The sequence below is a fragment of the Cavia porcellus genome, unplaced genomic scaffold (genome assembly GCF_034190915.1).
Source record: "Cavia porcellus strain 051 isolate PalLab524CR breed Dunkin Hartley unplaced genomic scaffold, mCavPor4.1 scaffold_1, whole genome shotgun sequence".
Classification (NCBI taxonomy): Eukaryota; Metazoa; Chordata; class Mammalia; order Rodentia; family Caviidae; genus Cavia; species Cavia porcellus.
In genome coordinates, this window is record NW_026947484.1 from 81,668,588 (window position 1) to 81,683,821 (window position 15,234).

Genomic DNA, 15,234 nt, shown 5'->3' on the forward strand with positions numbered 1-15,234 from the left:
GCAAGAACAGAAAAAAAGGGGAGAATTGTTTGATGAAGAAAATAGAGAAAACATAGAATACATGAAGCAGGTTCAAAGAGATTACCAGGAAACTAAAAACTCTATTGAAAGCTGGCATAACAGCTTGAAAGAAACTAAGGATAGATTATCAGAACTGGAGGACAGATTTGTAAGGTGGGAGCATGAAATGAAAAACTTCTTAAAAATAACAAGAAAACAAACAGCAATAATACCAAGACTAGAAGATGATAAGAGGATCTATAAATTAAGAATTAAGAACATAAAAGAAGAAGTAGGGACACAAACAAATGAACTACAAAAGCTATTCACAGAAATAATCCAGGAGAATTTCCCTAAATTAGCAAAAGGTAAAGATACTCAGATGTATGAGGCATACAGGCCCCCAGCCACCTACAACCCAAACAGAGCTACACCCAGGCATATAATAATCAAAATTCCAGAAATCCAATATAAGGACAAAATATTAAAAGCCGTCAAAGACAAGAAACAGATCACTTACAAGGGAACGCCCATCAGAATTACAGCAGACTTCTCGGCACAAACCATCAAATCACAAAGAGCGTGGGGGGAAATAATTCAAGCTTTGAAAGATAATAACCTCTAGCCAAGATTGATATATCCTGTACAACTGTTCCTAGAAATTGATGGAGAAACAAGGTGCTTCCAGGATAAAGAGGAACTAGGGGAATTTGTAACCACCAATTCAACTCTACAGAAATTACTGCAGGATATTCTAAAAATGAAAAATACCAAGTTTCCAGAAACAGTGGCAGAGCAGCCACAACGAATGGAGCAGAAAGCGAAATGAAGACAGAAAAATTGCTCAACAGAAATGAGGCAGAGAAGGTTGGATGGTAGGAACAGCCATCTTGGAGAAAACAAGACATCATAATAGGTAGTGCTGATTTAATATCCTCTTGTTTTGAAGTCCCATCAAGCTTTTGTTCTTCTGTTTCCATCGGTTTTAACATGTTGTATCTTATTGGATTTTATTATATGTGACAATATAAACAAAAACTTTTATAGACAAGGAGATTATACAGAAACCACTGTTCATTTTCTGTTAGTTGATTCTAAATACCCTGTAATACTGTCATTCTCTTGAATGGTTTTATAGTGTCTTGATATGCTTGATGCTACAATATACGAAGTTATACCCAAAGATTTTAAGGGAAGAGACACTATGGTAACTACTATTATGTCGAGATTATCTTGTGGTGAAACTATTTTGCTTAAATGGCTATGTTTTGACCTGCGCTGTTTTGTTGTTATGCCCTCTTTTTTATCTCAATCTCCTTTTTATTATCTACTTTTTCATTTTTATCCTTTTAATTAAGGGAAAAATAAATAAAAATAGCAGGATATATTATAGTAACCCACTTTGATTTCCTATTAACTTGATTTGAAACTCTGTATTGCTTTCACCATCTTGTTTTGACTGATTTAGGTTTACAAATCAAGATGATAGGAATTTGACAATGGTTATAATATTGTATATTGTTGGAACTTTAATTTCTTTAAAAATTTCTGGGTTGCCACACTTAGGAGGCTGCAGGAAGATCGCTCCAAGTAAGAGGCCAACCTGGGTTACAAAGTGAGTTCAAGGCCAGCCTGAACTACATCTTGAAACCTTGTCTCAAAAAGACAAAAAAAAAAAAAAAAAAAAAAAAAAAAAAAAAAAAAAAGCTGGGTTATGGGAATGAGGGCTTATTATCTTATTTTTTCTCCCCTTTTCTTTTATTAATAATATTTGAGAAACATAATAAACACATTCATCAAAAAGAATTAGGATACATATCACATCTTGATCCTTTGTACTTCCTCTCCATTCACTCCCAGCTCCCTCCACCCAGAATCTTATTTATTCTTTGCTTCACGTTTAAAAATTTTATAATTAAACAAAAGAGCCAGGGATACAGCTCAGTGCAAACACCATCGGTTCAATACCTGGTACCAGCCCCCCCAAAAGTTAACATGATGCCTCAGAAGATACCTTGAGTATATTACTCTATTAAATTATTACTGTTGCCAAGACACATTTAGTAGAGAATTTTTCTCCCTTGGTTTATTCTTTTATGTTTATTTGAAGTCAAGGTGCACAAATATATACATTAAGGGTTAGAGAAAAAAATTAGTCATATTTCTAACTTCACAGTACCCATTCCTACTTGGATCTTAAATTTTCCACCACTATTGTAAACCTCTTATTTAAACTGCTCTTTCTGCCACCTGGAATCACATCTTACAGTTTTATTTTCTTTACTGTTCTGTTTTACATATCACAAGGACTGTGTACTACTCAGAAGCACAAGATGTATAGCCACAATTCCCAACTGTGTCACTCAAAAATACCAGACCTTGGGTAAATTAGTTCATCTCTGTGCCTTGGGAAAACACTGAATACATATAAGATGTTTAAAGCTAAATCTGGCAAATAAGCTCAGCAAATGTTAACTATTCTTTATCTTCTATTACTAATACTATCAGTTTGTTTCTTCCTTTGTTCTCCTTATGTCAAAGAAGGTACCAAGTCTTGTTAATTCTTCAAAGAACAATCTCATTTCTCCCTATTTTCTGGTGACCAGTATTGGAGTTCTAGTCTACTACAGTTTCTTCCTATGAACTTTCCCTTTTGTGTTTTAATGCTCCCCATTTCATCTATTATATAAATGTCAAGTTAATTTGTATTGCTTTTTATTTTAACCTTCTCCTTTCCTATAGCAGGGGCTCTATTCAAGGAAAGAAAAGTATTTCAAAATAGATTTTTATATTAATCACTGCTATAAAAAGGATGATAGTCTGAATTTTAATCCTACAAATATCAAAGCAAATTAATTTTTACTGTAAGAAGAGTAACATACTATAAATTCTTTTAGCATTAGCAAGTCCTGATTACATCAGCAATCACTCCTAACGTAGCGTGAGATTTAATTTGGTATAAAAATTCGTAAGTCAGGTATAGAAATTTGAGTTTTACTTATTCTCTGGACTCTAATTTCCTTTTGTGGTAGATAAAATGCTATTTTGGCCTCATCATTTTATGCTCCCAGACCCTGCAAGGTACAACTAACTGAACTTAAACATTTTCCCAGTGAGTCCAAAATAAGTACTACTGCGCAGAAACACACACCAATGGAGGAAACGGCAGAGATGAATTTATATGTCGTTTACTAACTACATAATCTCTGGAATTTCTATTTTCAAAATCGGTGATTTATTTAAAACTAAGTCTACAAAAAAATTTCTGATTTAAAATTTCCTTGATACTATTTCTAAAAATCTAGAAGAAATATTGAAATCTTTTATAAGAATTACTGTAGTATAATACATCAAGATAATTAGTTTGAAAATTTAAAACATATTTTTAAACAAATTTCACTGTGATATTTCATTATGAATTCACACTTAAGTGACAATGCATTTTGGAATACTAAAATGGGCTCTGAAATTTGATATGGGTTCATAAAAGTTACACAAATACTCTTTAGAAAGTAATTCCTAGAAATCTGAACATCATGAAACTTATTTTTTTTTAACAATTACCTTTTTTCTTCTTTTGCTCTCAGCTGTTCTTCCTGTCTCAAAACTTGAACCATTACAGACTCAAAAACTCCGCTTGTCAAGCCTGCCAAACTTCGAGGTGTTGACCGACGCCTCGTTGAAGTACATGCAGTCCCCTTCTCATCCTCCAATCCATAATAGCCTCTAGATGTAACTGCTATCGTTGTCTTTTCTCTCAAGTGCCTTAGAGAAGAATAAGTCAATTTACAAGGTCAAATATTCTGGGTAAGCAGTCAACCCTTTTCACCAGCATCTTAAGATGAACACTTTCTGTTAATTGCATAAAAAATGATCAGTTAAGTCTTACTTAGCCATGCTCCAAATTTTTATCTTCCCCACATACTTTCTAACTTGCTCTATTCTTGTGATGAATTTCATCTGATTGACAGTAGCTTTTTACATTTAAAAAAATAAATGAAACATTAAAATTAAGGTTGAAAGTATCAGTTTTTGCCAAGTTGGGCATGGCAATAACACTTGTAATCTCAGCACTTTGGAGGTTAAGCCAAGAGGATCACAATGAGTTCAAAGCCAGCCTGAGGTACATGAGTTCAACGCTAGCCTGAACTCCATGGTAAGACACTGTCTCAAAAATTAAAAAAAACAAAACAACAAAAAAAAACATTACTTCTTCAATAGAAAAGAATTTATTGTTTGTGATATATCTACTACCAGTTTAAGATATATCAGTTTAAGAAAATGTACAATAATACAAAAACATTTTGGGCAAAATTTATGATATATAATTGCAGGTTGAAATTTGGAAACCTAACGAACTGTAAAGGAATCTAGGAATCTAGAGTTTCTTCTCAGTTATACACAAATGTCTCCTTACTCTACAATATTCTTATTAATATAATGAGATACAAATCTAGTTCTTTAAAAAATTATGAAAATCAGTCCCTTAACAATTGGCTTAATTATCCGTGAGTCCCTTGATTAATTTGAAATAACTGATTAAAATCACTGGAAAAAGAAGTATCATATTAATCTTGCAGTTTTAAATGCTAGTCTAAGTTCTGACTTCTAAATTTGCATCTATTATACGAAAATTAATTACAAAAAATGTCAAGGAAAATATCATTCTTCTATCTTTACAAAATATGCCAGAATCTCTAAAAGTTTTATATATATTGTTTCTACAATAACAAAATTGAGTAGTCAAAGAAAGCAATTAACATACTGTATAAGAATTTATATGAGATAAATGCTGACCTTGTATGTTCCTGCTTCCCTATTGGCTAAAAGTTCCCTGAAATATAATCCCTTTGTATAAAACACAATCAAACATTTCCCTCCTTTGACTATATCCATAGTAAGTTATGACTCTAAATTAGAATAACTATATAATAATCTTACACTCACTGTCTTCTAGGTACCATGCACTATTATACTTTTTCTGTTATAAAGAGATAATAATGTAACTGATTCAACTGTAAGTAGGTTAAGAACTTTACTGGTTTTCTAGTAGTACTGAGGAATTGGGCTAATCTAGTATACTGTTTCAGGATGTGATATATTAATGCATAATAATATTTAATTACATGATGGCTAAATAGAATGGGAATAACAAATCGTGGCCCAAGGAAACTAGCTGACTAGCAATAACACATATTGAATAGGTGTACTCAAATTCCTTAAACTGAATCTTGTTCATACCACATAACCTAACTTGCTCTGTAACTTTAATTACTTCTTCATCAATACTACTAAAGCAGCTTTAACAAACAACAATACGTTAAAAAAATTATGACACCAAAGGTCACTGTATACATAAAAAATCAGCAATAACTCAGTAAGTATAGAGTATTGAGAATAAGGAAAGTTAAAAGAAACAAGTCACATGGCTGTCATGTAATAAATCAGGAATGACATTTTACTTTTCAACTTCAGTCTCCTAAGTAGATAAGACAAAGCTTTAAGTTACTTTTCAAAATAGGATTGTCTCAGAACAAATACTAGCAAGAAACATCCCTTATTACCCATCAAAAATAAAAATTTATAAACTTGGTATTTATCATTTATAATTTTAAAAAATGAACTAACTGCTGTTTCTCATCAACATATAAATATTTAAAAAGAATTTTATTACTCTGTGTTAGGAAAAGTGTGTAAGAAGAAAAATTCTCATATAACATTAGACAAATCAGTAGTCTTTTTCCAAGTCAGTTTGTCAACTGTGATTAAGCTTTATTATGAACATATTTTTAATATGTACATAACATACACTGTACAACTGTGGAGCTGGAGATGTGACTAGAGGCCACACTCGGGGGTGGGCTGCCCTGCAAGATCATCAAGGAAACCCAGCATCTGCTGGCAGAACAGGTTCCTGGGATTAAAGCAGAACCAGATGAGGAAACCCAGAGACTGCTGGCGTCAGGTCCTGGGATTAAAGCAGAACCTGATAAGAGCAAAGTTAGTTATTTTCAGCTAGTCCTCAGGATTCCCCCTCTTTGAAGGAGGGACTTTTAAACTTGAACTATTTCTGCCAGAATACCGAATGGCAGCACCTAAAGTACATTTCATGACCCAAATTTATCATCCTAATGTAAAAAAGTTGAGCAGAATATGTTTAGATATTTTAAAAGATAAATGGTCACAAGCACTGCAGATCCTCACAGTTCTGCTATGGATCCAAGCTTTGTTAAGTGCATCTAACCCAGATGACCCATTAGCAAATCATTAATAGAACAGTCCATGAAGACTCATGAAGCCCAAGCCCCAGAAACAGCTAGAGCATGGACTAGGATATACGCCAGGAACAATATTTAAGTCAACCTGATCATGAGGTTTGTGTCACTTCTCCTGTTCTGTCAAGACTTCTTTCTTTTTGTTGGCATTTAATGGACACAGTCTTAGAAATATTACAGAATAAAAGCCCAGACATTTTCAGTCCTTTGGTGATTAAATGCACATTAGCAAATCTAAAATAAAAAAGACTATATACTTATACATATCCAATTATTTCTTATAAGTAAAGATTTATGTCAACAAAACTAAGCTGCATAATCATTGATACTAACAATACATGTAATTTATTATGTTTGTCATAATCTTTTTTGTTACTGGCAGATAAGCAACTGAAAAATAACTTGGTAGTACAGAAGAATTTGTTAGAGGCAGTAACAAATTGGTAAAACTGTATATATAATGTAAGTTTTTCCCTGAGAACTAGAAGCCTGAAATTATTCTATTAAATAAACAAGTCCAACCTAAGTTATTTAATGTTATATATTTGCTAAATCAAAAGAAAATAGTCTTTTTTTCTAACATTTGGATTTCTGCAACATAAAACAAGTTTAATCCCAGCATTTTCCAATACATAATCCTTCACCAAATCTAAGAAAGTCAAATGTCACCTTTTAACTTGGAAGTCAAATTAAGAGATGCTGAAAACTAAGGGATGGGAAGTGAAAACTGACAGTTATCTCCATCTCACTTCATATATGTGTCCTGTATTTCTTAGTTTAAAAGGCTTTGATGTAAGACAATAACAATCAGAACTTAAAACAATGGATACACCTAATCTATACTGAGAGCAGAGATGGGCCAAGAAATTTTCCTGATGAGATGACAACTTTGCTTAACTAAAGAATAAAACAGAAATCCGCACTTAATATGGCAATATTAGTTATTATATGATTATCATTTATTAATTCAAAACTTAAAATTGTTATATATGCTCCAAATCTGAAAGCTGTAATGGTAAATAAGACATGTTCTCTGCCCTCATGGAATAACAATCCAGATGGAGAGTCATCCTAACATATAATATTTTGTTATATTTTGAAATATTATAAACAAATAATCAAGGAGCACAAGGAAAAAAGCAATTAATCTGTATTAGGCTTCACTGAAGAAATGATATTTGAGCTGGGTCTCAAACGAATAGAATTCACCTAGACATAGGAAAAGAAAGAGGCTTTAAGCAGAAATTGAGATGCTTTAGATGTGAAATTGTTCTGTTCTACATATCTTCATTCTATTTATTTCCCCCCTTCCCTTCTTCCTCCCGTTTTTTCCCCCTGGACCACTTCCCTATTGAAAGAGATCCATCCCTTTGTCCCCTTTTATCTACCCTTTGTTACTCTCTTTGGGCTCTGCCTCACTCAAATGAGAGATCCCATAGAGTATTTAAGCTCATGAGTCTGGTTCATTTCACTCAATATTGGATTTTCCAGGTGTCCTGTAGGAGTTGTAAATTTGTCATTGTTTATAGTTGAGTACATTCCACTACATATCGACACTGTATTTTATGTACTTGCCTGCTGATACAGGCTGTTTTGGGGATTTAGCAACTACAAAGTGTGCAGATATAAACATTAGTATGCATCACAATGGTATGATGTCTTAAATTCTTTGGGGAAGGCACCTAGCAGGCGAATAGCTGGTCATGTGGAATTTAAAATTTTAGTTCTTTGAGAAATCTTCATACTGATTTCCATGATTGTACTAGTTTACATTCCTCCAACATTACAGGAGGGCATTAAATTACTCCAACAATGGAGGAGGACTCCTTTTTCATTACAGGCATGCCAGCATTTGTTATTGCTTGATTTCTTAATGATTGTTTTTTTTTTTTTAATTTAAAGAAAAGGAAACGAAAAAAAATACATGGAAATTAAAAAAAAAAGGGTAGAAATAATTCTAAATTACAGACAAACAAAAGGTAAGAAATTGCCAGTTGATAAGTTACAAATTGTCATCTTCGAAATGGCTGTTCAGGTTATAGAATTAAAGTATATAGAATGACATTCAAAAAAAAATGACCCTACAAACCATTCTGCTCTATGGCCGAACAAAAGCTCTGTAATATGATTATCAGTCCCACCTATTTGTTTTACATCTCTAAGAGGATAAGGTTAACCATATCAAAACAGAACAGAACATTTAAAAAAAAAAAATAAAAAAACAATTTAAAGAAATACAGATTTCAAAGCAAGTCCACTGGAGATCTACCTTATCTATCTAGCTTCTTACAAATAGTTGTCCCTAACTTCACCCACTTTCTATACTTATTGCATATTATAGAACTAATCAAATCATTACAGGATGATGGAATCTTTTTAGGTCCTCAAGTTCCAAATTAGGGAAGACAATACCAACTACCATCGCATCTCTCATTCTCTTTGTGATAGCCGTCCCCATCTCTGCATATGCTGAAGTTGAGCTGAAGAAACCAGTCCAGAGTCATTTTAATCAGCAAGCAATAGATTGCTAGAATTTATATTATAATGCTACAAAATAAGCCTCGGGTTTTTCAGGTTTCTTCCTCAGAGTATTTGTTCCTATCCTCTCTGTATTATAGGGAAAACCAAGTCATAACAAGACAACGAAACAATTTCCTAGATAATCATGCAATGGATAGGACTTATAAAACTATAATATAAATGATCTTCCGTAGCTACTATGTTTTCTCTTGTTATTTTCAATAGATTTGTCGACAACACTGGCTTATTATAGTTAAACATACTATCACCTATTTTTATAAAAACTTATCTTTGACTGCATTGTAGTATTTGAGAGCTGTTACTGATTCATACCAGTATGGATATCCTTTACATCTTGTCATGCTCAGAGTAGTTTCCTCTACTTTTAGGGTTGATTCTAACACGCATACCGATTTCTAATAGGATCAGTCAAGGCCAACCAATAGTCTTATGATTCAGATACAATTAAGATCAGTCATAGTAAGACAATGTAAGTAATACAGAATTTCAGCCTAAGTCAATAGGAAAGTAAGGATAGTTGCCGTGGTATAACCTGCTATTTTTGGTTCTAGAGGTCTGTGTCCTCAAATCTGATATGAGTGGACAGACCAGAACAAATTTAATTCAATCTAAATATGTCACTAGGACTACTGTGTCTTTTAAATCGTTATACACCATTAGCAATGACCTCTGCTTTTTTTTTTTTTTTAAATATAGTTTCAGAGCTGTCTCTACTAAAGACTAGCTTACCGTCTCTGCCTCATGTCTGCTACTCCACTTTTCTGCTATAATTTGTCCACCTTATTCCCTCATTCCATGGTCTGCCCCGTTCACTGAGGCTTCTCTGCCACTGTAGCTGTAATCCTGATATCTCTTCCTCTCTTTCTCTGTAATGTCCTTCAGCGCTCTCTGTAGGGTTGGATTGGTGGCCACGAACTCCCACAGTTCCTCCTTGTCTTGAAAGTATTTTATTTCTTCATTAATTTTTAGAGAGAGTTTTGACGGATATATGAACTTAGGTTGCATATTTTTTTCCTTCAGGACTTGGAATATTTCTCCCCACTCCCTTCTTGACTTAAGAGTTTGTGATGATAAGTCTGCTGTTATTTTGATAGATTTCCCGTTATAGGTAACCTGCATCCTTTCTCTGGCTGCTTTTAATATTCTGTTTTTTTGGTGGATTTCTGGGATCTCGATTATTATATGCCTAGGTGTAGATCTGTTTTGGTTGTAGGTAGCTGGCGTTCTGTATGCTTCTTTTATCTGGATATCATTTCTTTTTGCTATACGTGGGAAATTTTGCTTTAATATCTCTGTGAATATTTTTTGTATTTCATTTTTGGATGTTCCTGCTTCCTCACTCACATTCTTTATCCTTAGGTTATGTATCTTTTTATCATCTTCCAGTTTTAGAATTGCTTCTTTCTGGTTCCTTGTTATTTTTAAGAGGCTTTTTCTTTCACGTTCATAAGCCCTAAATCTCTCTTCAAGTTTCAGAAGGTTGTCTTTAGTTTCTGTCAAGGCATTTTGCCAATATTCAATGGAGTTCTGAGTTTCCTGATATTCTCTTTGGATCTGTTTCATGTATTCTAAGTTATGCTTAAATTCTTCTTCAGATGCTTCTCTTTCTTTTCTGATTTCCTCAGTTCTTCCATCTGTGTTCTCTTGGGCAGGGCTTGTCATTTCTTTAATTAATCTCTTTATATCTTGGCTCACTTGGATCAGGAGTACATCTTTAAATTCCTCTATGAGATCATGTAAGTACTTTTTAATTTCGGCTGATGCTGTGTCGAGTAGAGGATGGTTACTGTGCTTGTTCTCTTCAGTGTTTAGTTCTCTTGGGTTTAATTTCTCCTGTTGAACAGCTGGAGGTTTTTTTTTTTTATTTTTATCTCTTGTCATGTTTCTGGTTTCTTTCAGACTGTCCTGGAGTTCTCTGGCCCTCCCCGAATTGCTTAGGGCCTTTCAGAAGCGTGCTGGCTTGAGTTTTTGCTTTCCTCCCCAATTTGCTGTTATCTGGGGAAGGCTGGGATGTAGGGGCGGTACAGTCTAGACTCTAGCCTCTGTGTCAGTTAGTTCATAAATTAGGCTGTACTTTCTGGTTGTCACTGAGTTGTGACTATTTTGTATCTGCTTATTGGGCCCCAAGCAGAGGCTTGGTTTAGCCCCAGTAGCTCCTGCCAGTTCTCTTTGAATCAAAAGCAGCTGGGTAATGGCACAGGATTCTGCCCAGGTCCCAGTCGTTCTCTTCCAAACCTCTCTGTGATAGGTGCACCAGAAAAGCAGATCTGCCCAAAACAAAGATGGCTCCCACTAAGTTCTCTGTGTGGAGCTGAAGCCAACAAGTAATCAGGCTCTGCCAGGACTTAAGATGTCTTCCACCAGCCCTCCCTACAGGGCGACCTGGTGATGTCACTAAGCTGCGATTTCTGCCGCCAGGCTAATATGTCTGCACCAGATTCTGTGTTATTGATTTCCCCGTGGTGGCGGGCCAGCTGTTCTCTGGTCAAACCCAGCAGCGGCGGGGTTTTCTGTACTCACCAGGGTCCGGTGCAAGTCCTCGTTCCGGGACCGCCGCACACCAAGCTGTCCACTTTTCCCCCACTCGCGGCTCAGCGCTGACCGGTCAGATTTCTGTGCACCGTTTAGATTTGAATCGCCAGAGCTTTGTACATCCGCTCTGGTGCAGCGGTGCAGAACTGGCTGCTACTTGGAGTCTCGATCTGGGTCTCAGTTTCCCGCGGTCTCCAAAAGCAACTCAGCTTTTCGTGCTGGGTCCACGAGTCTGTTTGTTGATTTAAGGGCGCGGGATTTGTAGCCTCCGGTCTCAGCACGACTTTAAATCCTCCAATTGTACTGTCTTGGTTAATAAGAATCGCTATCGATTTGTTTGGTCCTCTCCATGCTGTCTTTTTTTATCTTTGAGTTTGAATTCTCTGGAGAGATTCTTCGCTCGATCCCCTAGCTCGCCGCCATTTTCCAATCCATTGTGAAGCTTGAGGGTCTCCTAGGGCCTTGTAGAGTTCACAGAAAGTGGCGCATCCAGCTAGGGTACACTCTGCAAGGTGCTAGGGGAAAGCTGATTTCTTAATGATTGCCATTCTTTCTGGAGTAAGATGGAAAGTGCCCGCGGGTCTTGAACCACCGGACCAATCTGCCCCGGCAGTTGGGAAGCCAGACTCAAAGGAACCGCTGGGCTAAAGCCAGCTCTTAGCATTGTTTTAATTTGCATTTCTCTAATGGCCAGAGATGTGGAAATTTTTTAAATATATTTGTTGACTATTTGCATTTTTTCCTATGTGAAAGTATCTGCTCCTTTCTCTTGCTATTTTTTGACTCAGTCTTTAACTTCAGGCAGTATTAATTTTTTTGTGTTCTTGGATCAGATAGTTGAATGTGTTTAGTGAGGTTTCTATGTCCTCATTTCTGCTCCACTGATCCACATGTCTGTTTCTATTCCAGTACCATGCCATTTTTATTACTATTGCTTTGTACTATAGCTTGAAGTCATGTATTTCTACGCCTCCTACTTTGTTCTTTTTGCCCCAAATTGCTTTTGCTACTCTTTAATCTCTTTTGGCTCCATATGAATTTTAAAATGGTTTTCTCTAGTTCTGTAAAATATGCTGTTGTATTTTGATTGGCACTGCATTGAATCTGTGTAACAGTTTGGGAAGTACATTCAATATCGATCTGTCTATTCAGGAGAAGTTGGTATCTTTCCATTTCCTGATACCTTCCCTCAATTTTCTTTTTCAGAGTATGTAGTTTTCTTCAGAGAGGTCTTTTACGTCCTTGGTTAGGTTAATTCCTAGGCATTTCATTTTTCTTCAAGCTACTGTGGATTGTACTGTTTTCATAATTTCCTTCTCAATTAGTACATTATTGGTATACACAAATGCTAAATGACTTTGCTGTGTTGATCTTTTATCCTGCTACATTGCTGAAATGGGTTACTAATTCCAAGAGTTTTTTGGTGGAATTTGGGTCTTCTATGCAGATCATGTCATCCATAAATAATAATTTGAGTTCTTCCTTTCTTATATAATAATTTGAATTCTTCCTTTTACTTCTTTCTCTTGCCTGTTCCAACTAATGTTTCAAGTACTGTTTTGAATAGAAGCAATTATAGCAGACATCCCTGTCTTGTTTCTGATTTTAGAGGAAACACTTTATTTTTGGTACCGGGGAATCAAACTCACGACTTTGTGCTTGCTAGGCAGGCACTTGTGAGGCTGAGCTAAATCCCCAGCCCCAATTTTTTTCATTTATTATTATTTCAGCTCTTGGTTTGCCATAAATAGCTTTCATCATACTCAGGTATGGTCGTTCTATACCTGTTTTCTTCAGGGTAATTTTTTTTTATATGAAGGGGTGTTGGGTTTTGTTGAAAACCTGTTCTGCATCTATTAATACGATCACATGGTTTTTTACCTTGCTTCTTTATATGTGATGCTTTAATTTACTGATTTATGTATGTTGAGCCATTTTTGCAAAAATGGGATGAAACCTCCTTGATCATGGTGTATGATATTCTTGATGATTTGCTGCATTTTATCTTTTGAGAATTTTTGCATCTATGTTCATTAATGAGATGGTCCACAGTTCTCTTTTTTATTTGGGGCACTGTCCACTTTTGTGATCAGGGTGATACCGGCTTTCATAAATGAATTTGGGAGTATGTCATACTTTTAAATTTCTCTGACAAGCTTTAAGAGTATTTGTAATGTAACAAAGTTTTTTGCAGAATTCAGAAGTGACTACCCAGGCTTTTTTTCAGTTGGTAGATTCTTTAATACTATATCAATTTCATTACTTGTTATTAGGTTGTTAAGCATCTTTATGTCTTTTGCTAATCTGTTGGAATATAAATTTTTAATTAGGTATTGTCTTCTGGATTTCCACTGTGTTTGCTATGATTTTACCTTTTTTATTTCCAATTGCATTGATGTCTTTTCTTTCTCTTGGTAAATCTGGCTAAGAGCTTATCTATTTTATTTAGTCTTTCAAAAAACCAGCGCTTCAACTTATTGACTTTTTTTTTTTTTTTTACTGTTTTTATGGTCTCAATTTCATTGATTTCCCCTGTCATCTTTATAATTTCTCTCTTTAATTTTGGCTTGAGGCTGGGTTTTTTTGCTTCTTAAGTGTCTTAAGATTTCTCATAAGTTATTTATTTGGCTTGTTCTGTTTCTTCTAAGTGTCCATTGATTGCAATGAATTTTCCTCTTAGAAATGCTTTCATGGAGTTTCTCAAGCTTTGGTGAATTGTACAGTCACTGTCATTAACTCTGGAAACTTTTTGATATCTTCTGTGATTCATTGGCTGTTCAGGAGTAAAAGATCATCACATCATTGGACATTTATTAATTCTATGGTTTTTATCACTGATTCTTAACCTTTTTGAGTTGTGGCTTTCTTTCGATTTTTTGGGGGTGGGAGGGTACTAGGAATCAAATTCAGGACCTTGCACTTGCCACACAATGGGGTGTTGTGCCATTGAGCCATATCCGTGGCTGAGTCATGGCTTCCTGACAACATAGTGAAGTTTTATATTCCCTTGCTAAAAAAAAAAAACCCAAAAAACTAACAGATGTACATACGTGATATAGAACTCTGATAAACAAGACTTAAACCTTATAAAGGCTTAAAGCTCACACTGAAGTGTAAAAAAGGCAAAATTTTAAAAATTAACCAAATAGCTATGAGGTCAATATAATACTCTGATAAAGTGCAAATCACTATTGTGAGAGATAACCAGTGATATTTTATTACTCCCCAAAATCAAATCATATAGCTGTGTCTATACAGAGTCTGCCAAAAAATGTATATATCTGGATAAGAAAAACCCGTGTAAGTATCTTACTACTAAATGTATTGAGACAGCATGAGAAGTTACCTTTGGCCTCTATAATTACAAGAAGTATTCAAAATGGTGGCCATTAGCTTCCAGGCATTTACTAGTATGATGATCTGCTGAAATGTGTATATATTTTTTTTGGTGGATTCTGTAGAGCACTCTCAGATAATTTTATGGGTTCTATTTAGATGTCCCTCAAGGGCCTCATGCATTCTTAGATGGGGCTCTTGGAAGGTTAATAGGATTATGAGGTTTATAGCTGATTTGCTGTTAGGTGGTAGGGTTCACTGGTGGTATGGCCTGAAAAATCTCTCTCTCCTGGCTCTTTCCTTGAACTCTGCTTCCAGGTCATCATACAGTAAGCAGCTTTCCCTTTGTTATGCTCCTCTGCCATGCTGCCCTGTCTTAGAGTCAGTGGACTATGAATTAAAATCTCTACACACTGTGAGCCAAAACAAACCTTTTCTCCTTTAAGTTGCCGGTGTCAAGTATTGTATCCTAGCAACAAGAAAAATGACTAAGACAACAGTTTATTCAAAATTGTACATATAACTTACTTTTAATAAAATCTAACTTTTA

The 15,234-nt window shown here is 35.1% G+C and overlaps 1 protein-coding gene across 4 annotated transcripts in view; it reads right to left on the reverse strand.

Annotated features, from left to right (window-relative positions):
- Positions 1-15,234, reverse strand: part of Brd10 (bromodomain containing 10) — an 88,977-nt gene that overhangs the window by 61,093 nt on the left and 12,650 nt on the right. For 2 of the 4 annotated variants that reach the window (XM_063250833.1, XM_063250827.1), the window contains exon 2: positions 3,565-3,765. The exons of 1 other annotated variant lie outside the window; for it this stretch is intronic. In XM_063250833.1, the coding sequence (XP_063106903.1) occupies positions 3,565-3,765 (201 nt within the window). Of the gene's footprint in view, positions 1-3,564; positions 3,766-9,545; positions 9,683-15,234 lie in introns of those variants that run through there. One more of the 4 variants, XM_063250844.1, reaches the window with a different exon arrangement.